The sequence below is a fragment of the Hemiscyllium ocellatum genome, chromosome 15 (assembly GCF_020745735.1).
Source record: "Hemiscyllium ocellatum isolate sHemOce1 chromosome 15, sHemOce1.pat.X.cur, whole genome shotgun sequence".
Lineage (NCBI taxonomy): Eukaryota > Metazoa > Chordata > Chondrichthyes > Orectolobiformes > Hemiscylliidae > Hemiscyllium > Hemiscyllium ocellatum.
In genome coordinates, this window is record NC_083415.1 from 63,802,355 (window position 1) to 63,829,470 (window position 27,116).

The window sequence follows — 27,116 nt, forward strand, 5'->3', positions numbered from 1 at the left end:
CCTCCTTCCATCCTCTCTCTCCCTCACTTTACCCTTCACTCCCTCCTTCCATCCTCTCTCCCCCTCACTTTACCCTTCACTCCCTCCTTCCATCCTCTCTTTCTCCCTCACTTTACCCTTCACTCCCTCCTTCCATCCTCTTTCTCTCCCTAACTTTATCCCTCACTCCCTGTTTCCTTTATCTTCAGTTCTGCCTTTACCCTGTCCTTTTCTCCTTCCACCCAATCAGTGACGAGCCGTTGTGCATGCGCAGATCGTAAGGGGAAAAGACTACATCTCCCAGGATGCCTAGCCCGACGCGCCTGCGCAGTGTCTCAGTGTAGGCCCGAGGCTTCCCCACATTTGCTGCCGGACTTGGTGAATTTTCGCAGTAATTTCTGTTTCTTCAGGTAAGCGGTTGGCCGGGGGACTGAAGTTTCGGACACTGCTTGCTGCACTGACTCTCTCACCTTCGGGAAGCAGCATCTTCTGGCCGGTGGGCGTGAGCTCAAGGGCAACCAATATCACAGGGGAAGAAGTGCATTCTTATAGCGCCGCAAGGCCGCTCTTTCAACGAAGGAAGAAAAATTAAAGTGCAGAAGCCGAGCAGTTGTGGCCGTATGTGTAAAGGAATTAAAAACGGAGTTAATGTTTCGGGTCCAGTAAGCCTTCCTCAGAACTGCCCTTCAATAAGGCTATAACTTCCAGCTCTGAGCAAGGGTCACTACACCTGAGACATTAACTCTGATTTCTCTACACAGAGTAAAAAGTGAGGTCTGCAGATGCTGGAGATCACAGTTGAAAATGTGTTGCTGGTTAAAGCACAGCAGGTTAGGCAGCATCCAAGGAACAGGAAATTCGATGTTTCGGGCATCCGCTGCACCCGATGTGGCCTCCTCTACATTGGGGAGATGGGCCACCTACTTGCGGAACGCTTCAGAGAACACCTCAGGGACGCCCGGACCAACCAACCCAACCACCCCGTGGCTCAACACTTTAACTCTCCCTCCCACTCCACCGAGGACATGCAGGTCCTTGGACTCCTCCATCGGCAGAACATAACAACACGACGGTTGGAGGAAGAGCACCTCGTCCTCCACCTGGGAACCTTCCACCACAAGGGATGAACTCAGATTTCTCCAGTTTCCTCATTTCCCCTCCCCCCACCTTGTCTCAGTCAGTTCCCTCAACTCAGCACCGCCCTCCTAACCTGCAATCCTCTTCCTGACCTCTCCGCCCCCACCCCACTCCAACCTATCACCCTCACCTTGACCTCCTTCCACCTATCACATCTCCATCGCCCCTCCCCCAAGTCCCTCCTCCCTACCTTTTATCTTAGCCTTCTTGGTACACTCTCCTGATTTCTCTACACAGATGCTGCCAGACCTACTGAGCTCTTCCAGCAACTTCTGTTTATGTTTCAGATTTACAGCATCCGCACTTCTTTTGGGTTTTTAAAGACAAAGTTAATGTTTCGAGTCCATCAGATCCTGAAGGTGTTCACTGCAGATACAAGCAGCAAGGTGGATATTGAGAGGGCACTTCCCTGGGGGTGTAATAAAAAGGGCAGAATAACGGGGTGTCCAATTTAAAATGGAGTGGAGGCTCTTCTTCTATCGAGGATTGGAAGTCTGTGGCACTCCCTTCCCAGGGTGTGTTCAGATTATTGATTGATTGATTGATTGATTGAGAGGGTTTGGAACAAGAAGGAAAGCAGAGGTTAGGTCATGATGGGATCAACCATAACCTTACTGAGTGGCAGAGCAGGTTTGAGGACCCCAGTAGCCCACTCCTGCTTTTATTTTCGATTTCAGAGTGTGGTGGATTAATTTGTGACTAAAAATGGATACTGAGAGAATCCATTGTTGAATTATTTGAGGTAGTGAATATGGACAAGGTATGGGATTGGCACTCTTGAATTCTTTCCTGCAGAAAGCCAGCACAGACATAGTCACAGAGCTGTACAGCATGGAAACAGACCCTTCAGTCTAACTTGTTCATGCTCACCAGATACCCTAAATTAATCTAGTCCCTTTTGCCAGCATTTGGCCCATTTCCCTTTAAACCCTTATTATTCATATACCTATCCAGATGCTTCTTAAATGTTGTACTTGTACCAGACCCCACCACTTCCTCTGGCAGCTCATTCCATACATGTGTGAATGTTACTCCTTAGGCCCCTTTTCACTTTTTCCCCTCTCACCTTTTAACCTGTGCCCTCTAGTTTTGGACTCCCCAACTTTGGGGGAAGACCTTGGCTCTTCACCCTACCCATGCCCCTCATGATTTTGTAAACTTCTATATGGTCACCACTCAGCCTCTGATGCTCTGGGAAAATAGCCCCAGCCTATTCAGCCTCTCCGTATCGCTTAACCCTCCAACCCGATCAGCATCCTTGGAAATCTTTTCTGAACCCTTTCAAGTTTAACAACATCTTTCCTCGCAATATTCCAAAAGTGGCCAAACTAATGTCCTGTATAGCTGCTGTATAACCTGTATATCCTGTATAACATAACCTCCCAATTCCCAAACTCAAATGCACTAACCAATACCAAATGTCGTCTTCATGTCATGCCTACCTGCAACTCTACTTTCTAGGAACTACAAATCTGCACTCCAAGGTTTCTTTGTTCAGAAACAGGGCCTTACCATTAAGTGTATAAGACCTGCCCCGATTTGCCTTTCCAAAATGCAGCACCTCACATTTATCTAAATTAAACTTCATCTTCCACTCCTCTGCCCATCTGACCAAGGTCCCGTTGTAGTCTGAGGTAACCTGTGCTGACCACTACAGCACCAATTTTGGTATGATGGACTGAACTGTCTTCTGCTATACTATAACCACTGTATGATTCTCTAAAAGTCTGGACCATCCTCAGGCCAGACTGATAAATGCCCTATAACATTTGTGCCAAGCAATGATCATCCCCAAGTAGAGAGAATCTAATCGTCTCCCCTTGACAATTACTGTTGTTGAATCCCCCACAATCAACATTTTAGGTAATACTGTTGAATGTAAAAAGTGAGGTCTGCAGATGCTGGAGATCAGAGCTCAAGCTTGTGCTCGAAATGTCGAATTTCCTGTTCCTTGGATGCTGCCTGACCTGCTGCGCTTTAACCAGCAACACATTTTCAATACTATTGAATGGTCCAGATAAGTTTCTGGTCATGTGAATACTATAACTACAAGACCAAGTCAGAATCTGAGAATTCAAATCTCTGTCTGTCCACCATCTGCAAGGCACCAAACGAGTATTTCTTTGTTCATGGGATGTGGGTGTTCCTTGTTAAGCCAGCATTTATTGCTTATTCCTAATTACCCAGGGGAAAGTGAAGTTCAGCTGCCTTATTGAACTATTAAGTCCCTGGGATGTAGGGATACCCACAGTGCTACAGATAGTCCTTGATTTTGCCATGACAGTTTTTACTTTACTACCCATCATATATCTGACAATACGTACCTGACTCGCATCATTCTTACTTCGCTCTCAATGTCAGTGTTGGGTAAGTTGTTGGACTAAATTCTGAGGGACAGAATCTACATGCAATTGGACATGTAAAGACTGATTAGGGGTCGTCAGCCTGGCTTTGTATGTGGGAAATTGTCTGTCAGATTTGATTCAGCCTTTTGCAGAGGTGACCAACAAGATAGATGAAGACAGTGCAGTAGACATTGACATTCATGGCTTTTTACAAGGTTCCACGTGGTAGATTAGATAGTAAGGGTGTGGGATCCAGGGAAAGCTAGCCATTTAGATACAAAATTAGCTCCATGGTAGAAGAGAGGGTTGCTGTTCAGACAGGAGGCCTGTGACTAGCAGTGTGCTGCACAAATTGGTACTGGGTCGACTTTTCGTCATTTATATAAAACAATTTGGATGGGAATATAGGAGGCATGGTTAGTAAGTTTGCGGGTGACATCAAAATTGGTGGCATAGTGAACAGTGAAGAAGGTATTACAAGATCTTGATCAACTGGGCCAGTGGGCCAAGGAATGGCAGATGGAGTTTAAATCAGATAAATGCAAGGTGTTACATTTTAGTGAGGTAAACCAGGGGCAGGACTGACAGTTAATGGTAGGGCCTTGGGGAATGTTGTCTCACAGAAACATTAACGGTGTAGGTGTATTGTTCCTTGAGAGTGGCATCACAGGTAGACAGGGTGGTGAAAAATGCATTTGGCACACTTGCTTTTCTCATTCAGAGCACTGAGTGCAGGAATTGGAATTTCATATTACAATTGTCCAAGACATTGGTAAGGCCATATTTGGAGTACTGCACTGTGTACGTTTCTGGTTGCCCTGCTTTAGGAAGGATGTTATTAAACTTGGAAAGGGTGCAAAAAGGATTTATAAGGATGTTACTGAGACTGGAATGTTTGGGTTGTAAGGGAAGATTGAAAATAGAACATAGAACATTACAGCGCAGTAAAGGTCCTTTGATCCTCGATGTTGCACCGACCTGTGAAACCAATCTGAAGCCCATCCAACCTACACTATTCCATTATCATCCATATGTTTATCCAATGACTATTTAAAGTTGGCGAGTCTACTAGTGTTGCAGGCAGAGAGTTCCACGCCCTTACTACTCTGAGTAAAAAGCATGTCTATCCCCTCTTAATTTAAAGCTATGTCCCTTCATGCTAGCCATCACCATCCGAGGAAAAAGGCTGTCACTGTCCACCCTATCTAATTCTTTGATAATCTTGTATGTCTCAATGAGGTCACCTCAACCTTCTTCTCAAAAACAGCCTCAAGTCCCTCAGCCTTTCCTCATCAGACCTTCCCTCCATACCAGGCAACATCCCAGCAAATGTCTTCTGCACCCTTTCCAATGCTTCTACACCCTTCCTATAATGTAGTGACCAGAACTGTATGCAACGCTCCAAGTGCAGCCACACCAGAATTATGTATAGCTACGACATGACCTTATGGCTCCGAAACTCCATCCCTCTACCAATAAAACCTAACACACTGTATGCCTTCTTAACAACCCTATCAACCTGGGTGGCAACTTTCAGGGCTCTACGCTCATGGACACTGAAATCTCTCTGCTCGTCCACACCACCAAGAATCTTACCATTAGCCCTGTACTTTGTTTTCCTGTTACTTCTTCCAAAGTGAATCACCTCACGCTTTTCTACATTTGCCACCTCTCAGGCCAGCTTTGCAGCTTATCTATGTTCCTCTGTAACCTGCAATATCTTCAGCACTGTCCACAACTCCACCGACTTTAGTATCATCTGCAAATTTACTAACTCATCCTTCTATGCCCTCATCCAGGTAATTTATAAAAATGACAAACAGCAGTGGTCCTAAAACCGATCCTTGCAGTATACCACTAGTAAACGAACTCCAGGATAAACGTTTCCCATCAACCACCACCCTATGTCATCTTACAACTAGCCAATTTCTGATCCAAACCGCTATATCAGCCTCAATCCCATCCCTCTGTGTTTTCTGCAAAAGCCTACTTAGGGGAACCTTATTAAATTCTACTGAAGCTTTACTGAAATCCATATGGTGGCACAGTGGTTAGCACTGCTGCCTCAGCGCCATAGACCCGGGTTCAATTCCCGCCTCAGGCAACTGACTGTGTGTAGTTTGCACATTCTCCCCATGTCTGCGTGGGATTTGTCCGAGTGCTCCGGTTTCCTCCCACAGTCCAAAAATGTGAAGGTTAGGTGAATTGGCCATGCTAAATTGCCCAGAGTGTTAAGTGTAGGGGAATGGGTCTGGGTGGGTGGTGGGTCAGTGTGGACTTGTTGGGCCGAAGGGCCTGTTTCCACACTGTAAGTAATCTAATCTAATATACACCACATTAATCGCTTTATCCTCATCCACCTTGGTCACCTTCTCAAAGAACTTAATAAAGTTTGTGAGGCACGACCTACCTTTCACAAAACCACGTTGACTATCTCTAATCAAATTATTCCTTCCTCAATAATTATAAATTCTATTTCTTATAATCCTTTCCAACATTTTACTCGCAACCAAAGTAAGGCTCACTGGTCTATAATTACCAGGGCTGTCTATACTCCCCTTCTTGAACAAGAGGACAACATTTGCTATCCTCCAGTCTTCCGGTACTGTTCCAGTAGACAATTACGACATAAAGATCAAAGCCAAAGGCTCTGCAATCTCCTCCATAGCTTCCCAGAGAATAAATCTTATCTGGCTCAGGGGACCTGTCTATTTTCACACTTTCCAGAATTGCTAACACCTCAGGAGCAGGTACACTTAACATTTCAAAGAATCCAGGCAGGTACATGGATGGGAAAGATTTAGAGGGATATGGGCTAAATTCAGGCAAATGGGACTGGTTTAGTTTAGGAAACCTGTCAGCATGAATGACTTGGGCTGAAGAGCCTGTTTCCATGATGCCTGACTCAAATGTGGAGGAATGTTCACCAAAATGCAATGTTCCTGCACACATCCCTGCCTGTTCAGCTCATTTTGGTTGTTACCTCCCTCAAGTAAGGCTCGAAAAAGGTTTAAAATGCCCAAAGGTATTTAACCCTCTACCTGCAAAGCAGCAGAACAGCAATCTGATTATCTTCAACCGTCAGCTTCCAGAATTCCAGGTAGTTAGATGTAGATTCCTAGTCTTCTACCTCTTTATAACTAATTGTGTATATGAAGCAAAAAAATTTTTAAAAAACCATTATTGCATATTTATTTGTGTATTTTGGTGTTGTATATTAACTTTGTGTTTGCATTTTGTACTTGTTTGACATAACGTAACCCGAATATAACTGGATTTTTGTGGGGATATGTATTTCAAATATTGTGTTTACTTAATAGGGTGATTTTTAGGATCATAATTACCATGTTAATAGAGGACTAGCTGTGCTCAGAAGGGAATTCTGGGATTATGACCCAGTGACAATCGAGGAGCATTGTTCTAAATTAGATGGTGTGCAACTTGGATGGGACTTGCAGTAAAATATTTTTCACTTGCCGAGGTGAGTGAAGGTCCAACAACACTCAAGAAGAACAAAGGAACCTAGGGATTCAGGTACAGAATTTGTTGGAGTTTGCGTCACATACAGACAGTGTGGTTAAAAAGGTGTTTAGCATGTTTGCCTTCATTGCTCAGTCCTTTGAGTATATGAGTAGGAAGTTATGGACATGGTGAAGCCTCTTCTGGAATAATAGTTATGGGAAGAATATTATTAAGCTGGAGAAGGTTCTGAAGAGATTTACCAGGATGTTGCCAGGAATGGAAGTTCTGAGTTATGAAGAAAGGCTGGACAGGCTGGGACTATTTTCCTTGAAGCACAGGACATTGAGAGGTGACTTTAGAGAAGTTGAAAAAATTGAAAAGTATTGATAGGGTTAATGGTCTTTTCCCTAGGATGGGGATTTCAAGATTTAGAGGGCACACTTTTAAGATGAGAAAAGAGAGATTTAAAAAAAGACATGAGGGGCAAATTGTTTTAGGGTGGCTTGTGTGCATTTCAACTTCCTGAGAAAGTGGTGGATGTGGGCATAATTACAATGTTTGAAAGACACTTGGATAAGTACATGAGTAGGAAAGGTGTGGAGGGATAGGGACCAGGAGCAGGCAGGTGGGACTAGTTTAGTTTGGAATCATGTTTGGCATGGACTGGTTGGATCGAAGCATCTGTTTCCATGTTATATGATTCTATATGATCAATACCATCCAAGTCAATGCAGTCTACAAGACTTGCACCCAATTCATCACCTTAAACATTCACACCTTTTACCTCAGTTTACACTTTCTTCCACAAGATCCATCTCAGCACTCTTCAACAGCTCCTTCAAAACCTGTAACTTAATTTCCAGCAGAACAAGAACGTATGGGAATACCACTACTTCCAAGTACTGTTCCAAATTACATTCGAACTTGGAGCTATATTATTGTTCCTTTGTTTCAAAGAGAATGGAATACAAAAATAGAAGCTGTGCCATGAGAATGGACAGACTTTTAATCAGTAAAGGAATTGGGAGTTATGCTGTTAAGGTAGGAAAGTGACATTGAATTCTTGGATCAGCCATGATCTCTCTGAATGATGGAGCAGACTCAATGGGTTGATTAGCCTACCTGTGCTCTTATGTCCTGTGGTAAGAAGGCATCAACATAACAACATTAGCAAAAGAATGAAAGTAGCCATGAGAATGTTTTTTACACCAAAGTTCGAATGATCTAGAATGCACTGAATGAAATAGTGATGGTAAGTAAGGAGTTGATAAATAGCTGGAGGGGTGAAAACATGCAGGGCAGAGGGAGGAGCAGCATAGTTGTTTGAAGGAGCTACTACAGATTTCCCTCTTGCTCGAAAGTGCTGCATTTTTCACAACATGTAACTATCGGTATTCTGAGTTCATTTATCGTTTATGTTTGAAGGTGAAAGTATGACTGTTAATATGGAAAATATTGTTTAATTATCAGTTTTGAATTCCTATCAATAATAAATGACATACAGTCAAGGCAGTAGGAACAACTATCGAGTGAAGCTCTGAGTACTGTGTGAACAACAAACCCTTTGTAGTACACTATTGTCTGATTTTAGAAACTCTATATTAGTATCAGCACACTAAAGTGTAGTGTATTATGTTTGCATTCCCTTTTACAAATGTAATTATTGTTTCTGATTTTTCCCAACTTATTTTTGTAATGATTATCTCTGTTCCCTGCACTCTTCACTGATTTAGATGCTCAAATAATCTTCCAGTGTGGTCTCTTGTAAAGAAGGTAAGACTGGTGTCACCTGTGGACTAGTTGTTTAGGCTATAAATCGGCTATAAGTGGGAAGGTTGGCATGAAAACCTGGTTAATGCTACTGTTGATTTGTAGTGACATGGTGCAGAATGAAAGATGAAGATAGAGGAACAGTGGAGACTCTCACGCTAGTTTGCAGACTGACACCTACGTCATGGAATTACCAGATGACAGGAATTCTGCAGATCTGTCAGAACATCTCTTTCAGAAGATTGTTTCACTTCCCTCGAGTGTATGCAGCAGAAGATCTTGGAGGGCAGGATGGGAAGCTTCCTGAGTGTATTGGCAGTCCCCAGATCCCTGAAACAGGGTGGGACAGAATCCAGGAGCTATTTGTTCGCAAGTATGAATTCGTCCTTTTGTATTTTGGATTAAGCCAAACAAAAGTCAAATTGGGAAAATGTGACAAACTAATGCGTGGTTTTCTCCAATACCAGCACTTCCACATCATAAAACAAAAAGTTGTAAACTTTTCTGAGCTTTATGCAAAATGAACCCTTATTTACCATTCTCTCATCGAGTGTACTTACGGTTTGCTGCCATTGTGTACTGTCCTTCTTCATCCTACTTATTCTGTTCACTATTCCAGTCAGGTTGATTTTTTTTGTGCCTTGTTTTGTGAAGTTTTCATTTTTTTCACATTTGCCCTTTCATTTCGATGACCTTGCCTTCACTTGTATCTCGTATCCAGACATCATCCTTTTTCTTGTCCTTGTTGTATAGGCTTTGGATTCCAGCCGTGGTCACTGCACTTAGAAAGATTCTAAGATCCTTAAAAGGATACTAAAGAGATTTACCAGAATAGACATGGGGTCTGAGAGAGTTTAGCTGCAAGGTTAATTTGGAGAAACTGCAGTTATTCACTTTCAAGTAAAGGTGCTTGAGAAAGATTTGATAAAGGTGTGCAAGATTGTGACAGGTTTGAAGACGGGGGACAAGTCAAAAGTGTTGTATATGTGTTAGCTGGTTGTATAAAAGTAAGGCTGTCCTGTCCTATCAAAGCATATGGCTGCTCTCTCACTAGAGAGAGAAAGAGAGAGAGAGAGAACTCGTGGTTAATGTGAGGCTCATCACGCCTCAAGCAAAGAAAGGGTTTGGGAAGGAGAGTCTTTCACAGTAATCTTAGCTGGTGTGGGAATTGAACCCATCCTGTAATAAAAGAGCAAGGTCCTTGATGTGTTGGCAAAAGATGAAGGGAGAATGTGAGAATGAACTTCTCTACATAAAAAACAACCTGAACTCAATTTGACAGAAATTTGAAGGGCTATGGAGAACAAGTGTGGCTGTGAATTGCTTCACAGGAAGCTAGCATGAATTTGATGGGCCAAGTGACCTTTTTTTTTCTCTATAAATTGCTCTATTGGTATCTATCCAGTGAAGGATGCAGCACAGAAGTATGTTATTCAGCCCACATCAGAGAGGCCACAGCAATGGGGATTGGGAAAGTATCACAGTGTGAAGAATCTTTGCTGAAGTACATTGACTAAATAGGGCAGAAGAAAATTAATCCTACATCCAATAACTTGATGCGTGATGTGGAGATTGGCAACCTGAAATACAGAAGCACAGGCCATACAAATACAGATTTACAGTATGAGTGGAAGCCCTTCAGCTTATCATGTCCATGGTAACTGCAAAAGAGCTATCCAGTCTTATCCCACCTTCCAACTCCAGCTCCATCAGATAGAGTACTTCAATTGCATGTCCATTTATTTTTTGAAAGTGATGAGGGTATCTCCCTTTAAGGCAGTGAGTTCCAGTTCCCAGTATTTTCTGAGTGAAAATGTACCTCTTTTAACACTCCTCTAATTCTTTGACCAATTACTTTAAATCTCATAATTTCATGGTATATGGAACTTGAGTATTGCTGGGGAAAAAAATTGTTGAAGCATTTAATCTTGTACCCATCAGGACATTGGTATTATTGTCAATGTAAAGTGGGGTACAACATTTTATACTATTTGAAAAGAAAGTGTTGACAATTGGCAGTGGATTCTGATTGATAGAGGCATAGCTGTAGTAACTGTTCTCGTATGATGATGACTGACAGTTAACTGCCAATGTTTGTTTAAATCTCCTTATATCCTCCTTTATTCAAAGGAAAACAAACCCAACCTATGTTTCCTCACAACCAATATCCTCCATTCTCATAAACATCTTCCATACTATCTAAGTGTGATCACAAGCTTCTTGTAATGCAATATTCAGAACTGTACACAGTACTCAAGCTGCAGGCGGACTACTATTTTATAAGTTTATATAGTTTTACATGGCTGTTATACTCCACAGAAAGCATGACTGATCAAGACATATTCCCAATCTTCGAGCCTGTTATGGGCATGTTGAAAAGATTACTAAGTTGATTATCATCCTGACTGGTCATGAATGCTCCTTCCTTGGCCAACAGGTCCTAGGGTGGAACTTGAACCTAATGCTTCTGTCTCAGAGCAGGGTACTATCCACTGAGGCACAAACCTTCATTCACCTGAATTCTATCTTTTATTGTGTATTCCCTTGCTTTGTCTATCTCCACCAAATACATTGTCCACTTGACCACTGATAGCAGCCTTCAGTAATCACAAAATGCATGACACTATTTTAAACTATTTTAAAGAGTAACTATTTGACATAGCAAGATTAGGTATTTTAAAATGACAATATGTAATTAAAATGACACTCTGTAATTGAATATGCATGCTGTTTACGCAGTGAGTTGAAAACTTATCCAGAGGAAATAACCAACATCTGGAAGAGTGTCATTGTAGCTGCGTGTGTTGGAATGTTGTACGGTGGTATTCCTGCTGCAAGGCATGCTAAAATCCGTTACATCGAGCACAGTCAAGCTGAGTTATACAAAAATCGCTTGGAGGCTGTGGTGAGTTTGAAAGCCTTAAGTTATGCAAGAAATCAGGAGGTTACTCTTTAGAATTGAATCCCTACATTGTGGATACAGGCCCATCGGCCCAACAAGTCCACACTGACCCTCCGAAGGTAACCCATCCAGACCCATTCCCCTACCCTTTGTTTTTCCCCTATATTTACCCCTGACTAATGCACTTAACCTACACATTCCTGAACACTATGGGGCAATTTAGCATAGCCAATTCACCTGACCTGTACATTTTTGGATTGTGGGAGGAAATCGGAGCGCCTGTAGGAAACCCACACAGACACTGGGAGAGTGTGCAAACTCCACACAGATAGTTGCCCAAGATGAACTCTTTCAGAACTCTTTTTCAGAAAGAATTATCCTGCTAAGGAGAGGAGGGAAACTGATAATGACAAAGCAGGCTTAGTGAGTCTGAAAGACTTCTTTTCAGATATGATATTTGGTGAAGCACAAGTGTGAAGTGAAATGAAGTAGGTGGCCCACAAGCCAGGATTCCCAGCAGATTTGATGTTATTGCACAGCTTTGGGAAGATAATGCACCTCTGCTCCTCTGTGATGAGAAGCAGTAGTGGGAAAGATACCTTCCAGAGGCCCATCACGTCTGCAGCAGTTCTTTGTGAAAGCTGTCTGCTTACTACCTTTTCTATATTTTTTCATAAAACATTAGTTATTTCACTTTTAGGCATTATGGATTCTATTCTCAATGCTGAAATGGGACTAAGAAACCTCTACATTTGAAGTAGAATAAATCCCCTATCCCTCTTTGAGCCATACTCTTTCCTGCTCCACAGACCACCTAGTCTTTAAAAAAAACTATTTTTAATCAACCTGTTCAGGGATGCAATGACACACTTTTGGAGCAGATAAGACTTGAACTAAGGCCTACTTTCTCAGAGGAGAAAGTGAGGTCTGCAGATGCTGGAGATCAGAGCTGAAAATGTGTTGCTGGAAAAGCGCAGCAGGTCAGGCAGCATCCAAGGAGCAGGAGAATCGACGTTTCGGGCATAAGCCATTCTTCAGTTCGGGCTTATGCCCGAAACGTCGATTCTCCTGCTCCTTGGATGCTGCCTGACCTGCTGCACCTTTCCAGCAACACATTTTCAGCTACTTTCTCAGAGGCAAAGGCACTACCACTGCACTGCAATAGCCAGCCATCTCATCTTAGCTTACCATTCTCGCAACTTACACTTTAATTTCCCTTTATTCCCAACAACCCTCACCAGTGATGTACCCACAGAGCTGAGTGTCTTGACCCTCACTGTGGGTCATACTTGAGTTTCTCATTCATAAGTGGAAATTATAATCTCAAATCCATTGAGCTTTATGGAAGAAACAACATCTCAAAACTTCCTCTACCTATCCTGATCAACATGCAAGCAGATGGAATGATCTACTTTTATTTCATCATGAGCAAGGACAAACCTTCTCAAAGACAATAAAGCATTAGCTATAAATATTTGCCTAGCTAGTGATGGCCATATCCAGAATCTAAGTTAGGATGAAAAGATGGATATTCTTCTTTTTTGAGATGTATTTATATGATCCTCTACTCTAAACCTGACCATTTATGGTACATTTATTTTCTTTGACTGACTAGTCAATCAGAGCTGAAAATGTGTTGCTGGAAAAGCACAGCAGGTCAGGCAGCATCCAAGGAACAGGAGATTCGACATTTCGGTCATAAGCCCTTCTTCAGGAATCGGGCTTATGCCCGAAACATCAAATCTCCTGCTCCTTGGATGCTGCCTGACCTGCTGCGCTTTTCCAGCAACACATTTTCAGCTCTGATCTCCAGCATCTGCAGACCTCACTTTCTCCCTGACTAGTCAATCAACCTCCTGTTGGTTTCAAATTCCTCTACACCATTTGCCAGGTGTCATTTTTTTAGTATCACCAATAATTTTTGCTGACATTCCTTTTGTTTCTACACCCAAGCCATTCATATAAAATACACCCTTTCCTAATCCAAAGAAAAATTCATTCCTCCCTTTTTCCTGCAAATCCTCTCTCCACCTGCAGTTGCACTGTTTAATTACATTTGTACAGTTACTGCTGTTAGAGTCCAAATCTGGCACAGAGATCTGTTTAGGAAAATCATGGAGACATTTATAGATATAATACACTACACCACTGCAAGTTACTATTCCAAGCATGTTTGGATCATGAGAATATCACAAGTTCAACACTGCTGACCTCCAGAGCAGTAACGTACTGAATAATCTTCGTCTGAGAATCTGTGTTTTCATTCAGTTCAGAAAACAGTCCAATTATTCTTCAAATCCAGAAGTTTTCCCTGTTTTTATTTATTTCCAAACGTTTGGCAGAGCCCACCACAGCTCACGTCACACATAGACTGTGAGATTATATTGGCTGAAAGGTCATAACTTTTGCCACTTGTATTCTTCCAAGTGCTGGGCCTTGTCGGAGCTGACACTGTTTGCTTTTCAATGATCCACCCATAGTAGAGTGAGGAATCCAGCATTCTATATGAGTGTAATGGGAATATGGCTGCTTTGTAACATTACACGAAGTAACAGGATGAAAAGGTTTTCCTTTACTTAAGATCTACTTGAAAAAAGATAACTGTTAGTTATATTTCCCATTATTCTCGTCCTGTCTGTGGCATAGGTCCTGTTATGACCCTGGATTTCAGAAAGACAATACTATAGAGGAAAAGTAAATATTGTATATCCAAGTGATCTCATGGAGGGGCGAGGGGAGAAGGTGTAGGAAAATTAATTTGGATACAGTTTCTCTACTCACACCTGAGTTATAGTTTTCAACTGTGGAACACTGACCAGTTTGAGTAACTGTGTAGGAGTAAATTACTGCAAATGCCGGAATCTGTACTGAAAACAAAAAATGTTGGAGAACACAGTGGGTTCAGGCAGCATCCATTGAGAGAAAGCAAGCTAACGTTTCAAGTCATCTAGACGCTAAACATTAGCTTGCTTTCTCTCCATGAATGCTACCTGACCCATTGATCTCCAGCATTTATTTTGTTTTGAGTAACCTATGTCGCTGAGCATCTCTGATTCAGCTCTGATGCATCATTGCTGGCTTTTTGCTCTATTAGAGGTCAGCACAAGATGCCGCAGTCCGGGGCTTTGTTCGTTATGGGTGGCGATGGAGCTGGAGAGTCGCTATGTTTGTAGCAATATTCAAGTAAGTGAAATATTAAGCCATTTTCATTGTTTTCTTAAAGATCGTTTTAGATAGCAGGTTAAAAAAAGGCAGCCTTTTTTGTAACACGTGTTGGAACTGCTTTTTGTATTTCTTGTTTACAAACAAAATACCGGTATACTTTGTAATGTAACATTTTAATAAATGAAGAATATCCCAAAGTGTATAATCACTCTAGATGTGGAGTGACTGCAGCAATATAGGAATCACAGCAACCAATTTGCAGGCAGCAAGATCTTGAAATTTGTGACTAACTAATCCGTCTTGTCTTGGTATTGCTGGTTGAATGCTAAATCTTGTCCAGGACGAGCTTTTCACCTTCCAGTAGTACCATTTTACACCTGAGTGAAGGATTTGGATTAATATCATCCAAGAAACTGTATCTTTGGCAGAGCAGCACTCTCTCGGTACTGCAATAAATTGTCAGCTTAGGTTAACTGTTCAAGTCTCGAGAATCTAATTTGAGCCCATAAGCTTAACTCAAAAGAGTGCTACTGCTCTAAGGCTGACTATGTTACTATATGTGTACTCTGTGCAGAAAAGAGGGACTACAGTTCTTTTCTTTGGCTTGAATATTCAACATGAGAAGGTGTTTTAGAGATGATCCACACTTGCTGTAAAGTGTAATTACCCTACATTAATTCACCATCTGGTCAGTCTGTCTGTGCTTTATTTTTCCTTTTTTTTGGGGGGTGAGGGTGTGAGAGCATTGATTATAATCTGAAAGAGACCTTTAAAGTGGTCTGTGGGACATTTAAGTTAAAACAACAGCTGATTGCAGAATATACTACAGCAGCTAGTAGTTTGTTCCTTTAATTGGATGACAGGAGGCCAATCCCAAAGTGCTAATTCTTATCGCATTAATAGGCTATTCCTGTAACCTCTGTAATATGAGTGGCAGCAGTGTGAAGAGAGGAGCAATCGGAGGTCTAAACTGTTGATCTGCACACAATTGAAAATAAATTGGAAAATCAATTTGCCCTACAGGGTGGCATCTAGTTTTGCATGTGTTTTCCAAGATGTTTTGAGAATCTTGGCATCCAATCTTAAGAGAACAAATAAACAAATTAGTAATTTCTATTATCTCAGATTACCTCATAAACAGTTCATTGGCAGCTTACAGTTAAGATTTGTGTTATTTTGAAAGGAAACCAGTTCCCTTGGGCCTTCAGGGGTAGGCAGGAATGTGGATTTGAGAGAGAACAATAGAATGAGGAAAAGAATTGAGGGATGTCATAGCATTTAATAAATAGTGACTTAGTCATACATAACTGTGATACAATCTCTCAGGAACATTTTAATTATATCTGTGCTTCTGTGTTAGATGGTGTTAATGTTATTGGACTAGTAATTCAGAGGCTCAGGCTGATGTTCTTGGGATACAGGTTCAGATTCCAGCACAACAACTGGAGGAATTCCAATACAGTTAGGTAAATCTGGAAAATGAAGCTTTTCTAATGTTGCAACTACCACTGATTGCTGTAAAAACCCAGCTGGTTCAATAAAGCCTGTAAGGTGCAGAAATCTGCCATCCTTACCTGGTCTGGCCTACGTGTGCCTCCAGAGCCACACTAATGTAGTCGATTCTTGACTGTGCTCTAAAATGACCAGCAAACCACAGTTCAAGGGTCATTAGGAATTGAGACAAGCAATACTTCCTATGAAAGAGCAAATTAAAATATGTAGTTATTATGGTATATACTTTGAAAAGTCTTTTTTCTTGATAGGACTTATAGATATAATTGCACAGGCTGAACTTATTGATTAATTTACTATTCATATTCCACGCAGCACAGTTAGCACAGGTCTGTCTGTGTATCATGATCAGAATCTTCTGAGGCACTACTCTGCAGCTGGAGGTAGGAGTTTACTTTAATCTTTGCTTAAATCTGGAATGATTATATATTTTCTTCCTAATAGCGCAGAAATGGGTCATTCGGTCCCAGCTGGTAATCCTTCATATCTGAGGCTAAACAATGAGATGGAATTGAGTATTTAACCATGGAAATATCACAGCTCAAACATGATCATTTCCTTGTCTTTCTTGACACACGTCCTTTCACAGACACCTACACATCTTCACAAAAGAATCAAGTACAGGGATCTAGAAAAATTGTATTTGTTTTAAATCCTCTCTTCTCATCACCATTGAAACCAATTTTTCTATTCCATAAGACCAGGCAATGAATGATAGAACTGAAGCCTAATCCCTACACACAGTTTTAAACATTTATTTAGAGATATGCACCTCCTAGCTCAACCAGTGAAATTCCAGCCTGTTACTAATTGTAGAAATACAAATGAATCCCCAGTTAATTCCCTTCATTGTATAAAATTAAACTCACATTTACTATAGAATTAACACCTCACTCAACACAGCTTGTAACTTGAACCTAGAATAACCTTGTTTGTGTTGCATAGCTGTACACTGTCATTCCAAATCAAGTCACCAGGGACTTTACTCATCATACTCTGTAATACTGAGACATGTTAAACTGAGAAGTCTGGGACCAACAGGCAAAGCAGAAGAAATATTCTTCTGAAACCAGAGTATATTCACAATATACGAGCACTTTATTAAGGATTTCAGTTTTGTTTGATTTGTTGAAACTATCTGCATGCTTATTTATTACTGTGAGCTAATGTTTAAAAAGTTACTGCTTTTGTTTTAGCAATCACAGGAGGACTATTCCGGATGAATCTTGGATTGGGTGGATTCTTAGCAGGCACAGCCATTGGTGCCATAATGGGGTGAGTTCATAACTATCAGAGATTGGAAAATTAATTATGTATGTATGCATTTATTTATTTATTTATTTACTGAATGTAATCCCTGAAGACAAATGATCACATCCTCATTTGCTGAGTTTAAGATTATTCCACCACTTACTCCAGAGGGAACACCCCTTACTCTATAGAGAGACCACCACTTGGTAACATTCAGCATGGTTTGTGTCTGTCCATATGTGCATAAGGCATTTGTACTGAGGCTGCAGCAGTAGAGTTTGGCTATGCATGAACTCCAGTTTATCCTGAATCTTTTTAGCAAGGACCCCTGTAGCTGTGCTAATTCCAAATTTGCCATTGAACAGAATGGGTTTGTAACAGAGAACTTGTTAGTGACTTCCCGTGTTTCCCATTCTTGAACCAAAGGGTCTTGCTGAGGACGATTCTGCCATACGGCACAACAGAAGGCAGACAATAGATGTGTTGAACAAGTTGTCATGATTGAGGTGCAGCATGAATGGTTTCAATCAGCTGTGGGTTTTCATTATTCAGTGAATGATGTAAGGAAGTCAGGATGAAGGGCTTATGCCCAAAACGTCGAATTTCCTATTCCTTGGATGCTGTCTGACCTGCTGCGCTTTTCCAGCAACACATTTTCAGCTCTGATCTCCAGCATCTGCAGACCTCACTTTCTCCTCGCACATTGTTGACACTCAATTGAATGCAACAATATGTGATGACCTATGCCAGGCAGATGCATAACACTCTGCTGTACAGTATGATAGGCCAAGGGCTAAGATCCGGGCAGTTGTGACAGCAGTGCCCTGGTAGATCTAACAGGTTGTTCTTGTTTTGAATGTTTTGCTACTGCTTTCTTCAGTTATTCCTGAAAAGATTATCCTATCTGGAATAAATTAACTCTGTTGAGGTGGGATCATAGTTTAGTGTCTGACCATGCATGTAAGTATGCAATTCTTTTTTGTTGCTTGCATTAAGGAAATGGAATACACTGGATATAGTTTTACTGTGAGACTCCATGTGCTGCAATAGTCCATCAAGATTGTAACATCTTCATTTAGGATCTACTCCATGGAACAGACAGAGTTAGGTGACACAAAAGATGTCATCAGCATTGATGAACTTATTAGATGTAGTTCATCACCACTCATTTGTATATTTTTGAATAGCATTGGGTATGTGATAGTCTGTTGGCCTCGCTGATATTCTCCATGATGTTCTTGCAGATTTTTGTCCCTGATCCAGTATAGAGTCGTAGAGATGTACAGCATGGAAACAGACCCTTCGGTCCACTCATCCATGCTGACCAGATATCCCAATCCAATCTAGTCCCACCTGCCAGCACCTGGCCCATATCCCTCCAAACCCTTTCTATTCATATACCCAGGAGAAAGTGAGGACTACAGATGCTGGAGATCAGAGCTGAAAATATGTTGCTGGAAAAGTGCAGCAGGTCAGGCAGCATCCAAGGAACAGGAGATTCGACGCTTCGGGCATAAGCTTCCTGAAGAAGGGCTTATGCCCGAAATGTTGAATCTCCTGTTCCTTGGATCCTGCCTGACCTGCTGCGCTTTTCCAGCAATACATTTTCAGCTATTCATATACCCATCCAGATGCCTTTTAAATGTTGCAATTGTACCAGCCTCCACCACTTCCTCTGGCAGGTCGTTCCATACAGGTACCACCCTCTGTGTGCAAAAGCTGCCCCTTAGGTCTCTTTTATACCTTTCCCCTCTCACCCTAAACCTATGCCCTCTAGTTTTGGACTCCCCCACTCCAGGGAAAAGACTTTGTCTATTTATCCTATCCATGCCACTTATGATTTTATAAACCTCTATAAGATCACCCCTCAACTTCTGACACTTCAGGGAAAACAGCCCTAGTCTATTCAATCTCTCCCTATAGTTCAAATCCTCCAACCTGATTATATTTCCTCCAATAGGAAATATCATTAAAATAGATTATTTAGTCAAATATTTCATTGCTATTTACTGTCCTCACAGCTTGAGTATACAGATTAGCTGCCCACAGTTCTGAGATTACAACAGTGACTACACTTCCAAAAGGCTTCATTGCAACAAGCTGTAGTAGGTAGCCAACAAGTTGGTATGAGCTGCTGTTTTGTTTACGTGTCTTATTCTGGAAGCTGGGATGATGGGAATTGGTTCCCTACTGGTTTTCTGTGGTAACATCAAAACATCTAGAGTATTCCAAACTACACTTTATTAATAAAGCAACGTTTGCAGCTAGTTAGTATGTAGATGAAAGGCATTTGCCTATTTTGACCGTAACCTCACTCCCACACTCCTATCTGAAATGACAGTAACTGTACTGTGAAGCACAGAGAAGTTGGAGGTTGCTGAGGGTACAGAATTTTGCTTTTGCTAAATTTGTACTTTATCCACTATTAAATATTTTTAAATCTTGAAAATTGGCCACTCAGTGAAGAGAGAAGAAACATCAATCTAGTACACATTTAAAGACTACTCACAGGAATGTTTCAGTCCAAATCTAAGTTAATTATTGAAATTTGGGTTGTGAATAATTTGTATTGACATCTAGATAAAAATCTCACTGTTGTTTTATCTTTCAGGGTTCCTGCAGGGTCATTAATCCTGGCAATGCAGAAAGTTGGTGGAGAGACTGTCAGGGAACGTAAACGTAGAGAGCGACGAGAGATTTACGAACTTAAGTTGGAAGAATGGTATGAAGTGGTAATTCTGTGATCACAAATAAACTGCTGGAATTAGAGTAGCATAGAGGAGAAATGTTTGTAAAATGTCTTATGAGAAAATGTATTTTTTAAAATATACTTTTCGTATAAATGTTAATATTTTGATCTTTTGAACAGTACGGTTCTAAGATTAGATTCCCTACAGTGCGGAAACAGGCCCTTCGGCCCAACAAGTCCACACTTGTCCTCCAAAGAGCAACCTACCCCGACCCATTCCCTTCTGACAAATGCACCTAACACCACGGGCAATTTAGCATGGCCAATTCATCTAAACTGCACATCTTTGGACTGTGGGAGGAAACCGGAGCACCCGGAGGAAACCCACACAGACACGGGGAGAACATGCAAACTCCACACAGACAGTTGCCCGAGGCAGGCATTGAACCCAGGTCCCTGGTGCTGTGAGGCAACAGTGCTAACCACTGAGCTACCATGCTGCCTTAAACATATTAGTCTCTCTTTCTGTTCAAGCACTAAGGAGACTGGCATCCATTTCCTGTCATTTCAATATTGATCATCCACTGAAATCATAGAACATAGAAAAATACAGCGCAGTACAGCCCTCGATGTTGCGCCCACCAAAGCCTACCTAACCTACACTAGCCCAATAACCTCCATATGCTTATCCAATGCCCACTTAAATGACCATAAAGAGGGAGAGTCCACCACTGCTACTGGCAGGGCATTCCATGAACTCTCAACCCGCTGAGTAAAGAATCTACCCCTAACATCTGTCCTATACCTACCACCCCTTAATTTAAAGCTGTGTCCCCTAGTAACAGCTGACTCCATTAGCGGAAAAAGGTTCTCACCGTCAACCCTATCTAAACCCCTAATCATCTTGTACACCTCTATCAAATCTCCCCTAAACCTTCTTTTCTCCAATGAGAACAGCCCCAAGTGCCTCAGCCTTTCCTCATACGACCTTCCTACCATGCCAGGCAACATCCTGGTAAACCTCCTCTGCACTCGTTCCAATGCCTCCACGTCCTTTCTATAGTATGGCGACCAAAACTGCACACAATACTCCAGATGAGGCCGCACCAGAGTCTTATACAACTGCAACATGACTTCAGGACTCCGGAACTCAATTCCTCTACCAGTAAAGCCCAGTACACCATATGCTTCTTCACAGCACTATTTATCTGGGTGGCAACTTTCAGAGATCTGTGTACATGGACACCAAGATCCCTCTGCTCATCCACACTACCAAGTAGCCTACCATTAGCCCAGTAATCCATCTTCTTGTTACTCCTACCAAAGTGAATGACTTCACACTTAGCTACATTAAACTCCATTTGCCACCTTTCTGCCCAGCTCTGCAACTTACCTATATCCCGCTGTAACCTGCCACATCCTTCTTCGCTGTCCACAACTCCACCGACTTTCGTGTCATCCGCAAACTTGCTCACCCAGCTTTCAAGCCCCTTCTCTAGGTCATTTATTAAAACGACCATCAGCAATGGTCCCAAAACAGATCCTTGTGGAACACCGCTGGTAACTGCACTCCAAGATGAACCTATACCATCAACTACTACCCTCTGTCTCCTTCCAGCCAGCCAATTCCTAATCCAAACATCTAATGCACCCTCAATGCCATACCTCCGTAGTTTTTGCATTAACCTACCATGGGGTACCTTATCGAATGCCTTGCTAAAATCCATATACACCACATCTACTGCTTTACCCTCGTCCACGTCCTTGGTCACCTTCTCAAAGAACTCAATAAGGTTTGTGAGGCACGACCTGCCCTTCACGAAACCATGCTGACTATCCTTGATCACATTATTCCTATCCAGATGTTCATAAATCCTATCCCTTACAATTCTCTCTAAGACTTTGCCCACAACAGAAGTGAGACTCACTGGCCTATAGTTACTCGGGCTATGCCTACTCCCCTTCTTGAACAAGGCGACCACATTCGCTATCCTCCAGTCTTCTGGCACTATTCCTGTAGACAACGACGACATAAAAATCAAGGCCAATGGCTCCGCTATCTCCTCCCTAGCTTCCCAGAGGATCCTAGGATAAATGCCATCAGGCCCAGGGGACTTATCTATTTTCATCCTTTCCAGTATTCCCCAGACCTCTTCCCTACATACCTCAAGGTCACCCATTCTAATCACTTGTGACTCAATATTCACATCAGCAACAGTGTCCTGTTCCTGAGTGAATACTGACGAAAAGTATTGATTTAGTGTCTCTCCAATCTCCTCCGCCTCCACGCACAACTTCCCACTACTATCCTTGACTGGACCGATACCTACCCTACTCATCCTTTTATTCCTGACATACCTATAGAAAGCCTTTGGGTTTTCCCTAACCCTACCAACTAAGGACTTTTCATGTCCCCTTCTCGCTGCTCTTAGCTCTCTCTTTAGATCCTTCCTGGCTACCTTATAACTCTCAATCGCCCCAACTGAACCTTCACGCCTCATCTTTACATAGGCCGCCCTCTTCCCTTTCAAAAGGGATTCCAATTCCTTATTAAACCACGGCTCCCTCACAAGACCCTTTACTCCCTGCCTGACTGGTACATACTTATCAAGGACACCCAATAGCTGTTCCTTGAACAATCTCCACATATCATTTGTGTACTTCCCTTGAATCCTATTTTTCCAATCCACACATCCTAAGTCATGCCTCACCGCATCATAATTTCCCTGCCCCCAGCTATAACTCTTGCCCTGCAGTGCACACTTATCCCTCTCCATCACTAGAGTAAAAGTCACCGAGTTGTGGTCACTGTCCCCGAAGTGCTCACCTACCTCCAAGTCTAACACCTGGCCTGGTTCATTACCTAGAACCAAATCCAGTATAGCCTCCCCTCTTGTTGGCCTGTCTACATATTGTGTCAGGAAACCTTCCTGCACACATTGGACAAACACCGACCCATCTAACGAACTCGAGCTATAGCTTTCCCAGTCAATATCTGGGAAGTTAAAGTCCCCCATAACAACCACCCTGCTACTTTCACTCTTCTCCTGAATCATCCTCGCAATACTTTCCTCTACTTCTCTCGGACTATTAGGAGGCCTGTAGAAAACTCCTAACAGGGTGACCTCACCTTTCCTATTTCTAACCTCAGCCCAAACTACCTCAGATGGCAAGTCTTCCTCCATCGTCCTTTCCACTGCTGTAATACTATCCTTGACAAGCAATGCCACACCTCCCCCTCTTTTACCCCCATCTCTGACCCTGCTAAAACATTTAAACCCTGGAACCTGCAACAGCCATTCCTGTCCCTGTTCTACCCACGTCTCTGTAATCGCCACAACATCGAAGTCCCAGGTACCAACCCACGCTGCAAGTTCACCTACCTTATTTCTTATACTTCTGGCATTGAAGTATACACACTTCAAGCCACCTTCCTGTTTACAGGCACCTTCCTTCGAGATCGATGCCTTATTCCTAACCTCCCTACACTCAAGGTCCTGTACCCTAAAGCTACAGTCCAGGTTCCCATGCCCCTGCAGAGTTAGTTTAAACCCTCCCAAAGAGCACTAGCAAACCTCCCCCCAAGGATACTGGTGCCCCTCAGGTTCAGGTGTAGACCATCCTGTTTATAGAGGTCCCACCTTCCCCAGAAAGAACCCCAGTTGTCCAGAAACCGGAATCCCTCCCTCCTGCACCATCCCTGTAGCCATGCATTTAACTGTTCTCTCTCCCTATTCCTCGACTCTCTATCACGTGGCACGGGTAACAAACCAGAGACAACAACTCTGTTCGTTCTAGCTTTGAGCTTCCAACCTAGCTCCCTGAAAGCCTGCCTAACATCCTCACCCCTCCTCCTACCTATCTCGTTGGTTCCAACGTGGACCAAGATCTGGGGCTGCTCCCCCTCTCCCTTAAGGACCCGGAAACCACGATCAGAGACATCACGTACCCTTGCACCTGGGAGGCAACATACCAATCGTTAGTCTCTGTCGCCCCTACAAAACCGCCTATCTGTGCCCCTCACTATTGAGTCCCCAATAACTATCGCTCTACCTTTCTCTATCCTTCCGTTCTGAGCAACGGGGACAGACTCTGTGCCAGAGGCCTAAACCTCGTTGCTTACCCCTGATAAGTCGTCCCCCCCACAAGTATCCAAAACTGTATACTTGTTCTTGAGGGGAATGACCGCAGGGGGTCCCTGCACTGGCTGCTTCCTCCCACTCACCCTCACTGTCACCCATCTGTCTATAACTTTTGGAGTAACTACTTCCCTAAAGCTCTGATCTATGACCACCTCTGCCTCCCGAATGATCCGCAGTTCATCCAACTCCAGCTCCAGTTCCCTAACACGGTCTTGGAGGAGCTGGAGATGGGTGCACTTCTTGCAAGTGTAATCAGCAGGGACGCTAATGGCTTCCCTCACCTCATACATGTTGCAAAAGGAACATTGCACTGCCTTCGCTGCCATCCCTCTAAAAGGTAAACTTTAAAAAAACTAGATCTAAAGAAACAAACAAGCAAAATGCAGCACTTACCTGCTTACCACAACGGGTCTTATTATTAGGTTAGAGGAGGAGGGCGGGTGGGAGGCTCTACCCCTGTAGTGCCTCGGGTTCCTCGCCTGCGCGCTTATATAAGAAAAAAAAACCTTCCCACGTAAGCTAGCGTGACACCAGCTTCCGGGTCCGCTAGGCACTTAAAAAAAAACTTTAAATTTTAGCCGTTAAAAAACAAAAACTGGACTATACCTCCGACTTAAAAAAACACCACCAGACAGCCGTTACCTGCTCCGCCGAGAGAGTGAGGCCGAAGGCTTGAAGCTGCGCTTAAATCACTGTTAATGTGCAGGTTTCTAGGAGATTGGCAATTAGTTAAAAGCTTGGGACCCAGAGCAGATAGGCTAAGAGGCTCCTTTTGCTCTATAACAATGTTATTTATCAGCAGTTTCTTAATGCCATTGTGTTTGTTTTTATTACATTCATGTATCATCTCTCTAGGAGAGCCAGATTACATCTAACAGAAGGCTTAATTGATGAATTTGCTGGAAAAGATTCAGCAGAAAATGATTTGGAGAAGTTAGAAGAGCTATTAAATAAGCCCAGAAATCCAGAGTCTTCGGTTAAAGAAAAAATCTGACTGGACTGGGGAATTGAGAAGACATTTGTATGAATGATACCAACGGCAGTAGATGTCTTAAAAAAAAATTGTCTGAGTCAGTAAACGAAAAATGTATTCTTGATTTAACTAAAGAACAGTGCAGTCAAAGTAAATTCCTGAGCTGAATTGATCAGCACTCGGACACCTGGAATTTGTCTTGTATAATTGTATTATGGTAATCTTATAATTGTGAACATATGTGACTACTAGCATATTGAAGATGTCCATTGGGATTTGTTCGTAATGTTCCCTCCGAATGCAACATTTTGAAGAGTTAGAAAAGCACTGTCTTTGAAAATGGTAAATCAGTTGACCATTGTTACACCCTTATTACTATAATTGTTCTAACATATCTGCTGTGCTCTTGCTGCATTGGAGAGTAGAGTAAATTTACTACAAACCTTGTTCAGTAATCATTCATAATGATTGTATAGGAAATCAACTGGGAGTTCCCTATCTAAAGAAATGAACTAACCATTTTTCATGGCCACACAGAATGACCAGGATTCGAATTGCATCTCCTGGTTCTCCCTGGACATGTTCACTGAATCCCAGTGCCACCCAGCACTTGTCTTGTATATCAATGATTGTAGTTTAGTTTGCAGTTTTATGGTATTTTTAATAGCACGTTAAAAATTTGACATTAATTCCTGTTAATGATTATGATTAAATATAGCAAAAAAAAGTTTGTACCACATATTAAATAGTGCATTGAAAAAGTGGGCAATATGAATGAAACCCATGTGATTTGAGAACTTGAATTTAAAACTTGTGTTGAAATCACATTCTGATCTTCTAACAACATGTTATCATTGTGCTGGTAAAGAGTGTATCTGAGCTAAGATGATAAAATATAAATTACAACCAGTCAATGAAAGGTAAATTCTGATCACTGTGGAATGTGAGTTGTGGTCACAATAAAGTCTTTCAAATTTGTGCTATGTTACAGCAGAGTTCTGCAAAGTAGCAGATTTTAAAATGATTGATTATTAAACCATGAGAATTGGAATGGTTATTTCTACTGAATGACTAAAATCTGTCACAAGATGCAGCTTGGTAAAAAGTAGGACTGAAGTTTTTATTCAATTTAGAAAAGAGCTAATTATATTCAAAAGGGTTCAGAAAAAGATGTTGCCAGGGTTGGAAGATTTGAGTTATCGGGAGGGGATGCAAAGGACAAGAATGAGAACAAAGACAATTTACAGCCCAGGAACAGGCCCTTCAGCTGTCCAAGCCTGGGCCGATCTAAATCAACTTTCTAAACTTTTCGCCCAATTCCTAAGCAGCTGTATCTCTCTACTCCCCACCAACTCGTGCATCTGTCCAAACGCAACTTAAATGAATCTGCCATGCCTGCCTCTAATACCTCTGCTGGCAACACGTTCCAGGCACCTACCACCCTCAGTCTAAAGTACTTTCCATGTGTGTTGTCCTTAAACTTTTTCACCTCCCTCCTTGAACATGTGACCTCTCGTTATTTACCACCCTGGGAAACAGCTTATCTCTATCCACCCTGTCTATACCCTTCATGATTTTGTAGACATCAATCAGTTCCCCCCCCCCCCATCTTTTTTTCCTAATGAAAACAATCCTAACCTACTCAACCTCTCTTCATAGCTAGCACCTTCCATACCAGGCAACATCCTCGTAAACCTTCTCTGCACCCTCTCCAAAGTGTCCACATCCTTTTCTAAATGTGGCCGAACCAAAGTCTTCTACAATTTTAACATGACCTGCCAGCTCTTGT

At 42.2% G+C, this 27,116-nt stretch overlaps 1 protein-coding gene across 1 annotated transcript; it reads left to right on the forward strand.

The window, feature by feature from the left end:
* Positions 1–287: 287 nt before the first annotated feature.
* timmdc1 (translocase of inner mitochondrial membrane domain containing 1) lies at positions 288–26,384 on the forward strand. Its single transcript, XM_060836553.1, has 8 exons — positions 288–389; positions 8,799–9,066; positions 11,433–11,598; positions 14,690–14,778; positions 16,588–16,655; positions 17,469–17,547; positions 20,135–20,245; positions 25,210–26,384. The coding sequence occupies exons 2-8, from the start codon at positions 8,813–8,815 to the stop codon at positions 25,346–25,348; spliced, it is 906 nt and encodes a 301-aa protein (XP_060692536.1). The 5' UTR covers positions 288–389; positions 8,799–8,812; the 3' UTR covers positions 25,349–26,384.
* Positions 26,385–27,116: the final 732 nt, after the last annotated feature.

What these genes read in the sequence shown, in the direction of transcription:
- timmdc1 (XM_060836553.1), top strand. Translation starts at nt 8,813, where the DNA reads ATGAAAGATGAAGATAGAGGAACAGTGGAGACTCTCACGCTAGTTTGC. An exon ending in AAAATCGCTTGGAGGCTGTG is followed by an intron (nt 11,599 to 14,689) that starts GTGAGTTTGAAA and finishes TTGCTCTATTAG; the next exon opens with AGGTCAGCACAAGATGCCGC. An exon ending in ATGTTTGTAGCAATATTCAA is followed by an intron (nt 14,779 to 16,587) that starts GTAAGTGAAATA and finishes TATTCCACGCAG; the next exon opens with CACAGTTAGCACAGGTCTGT.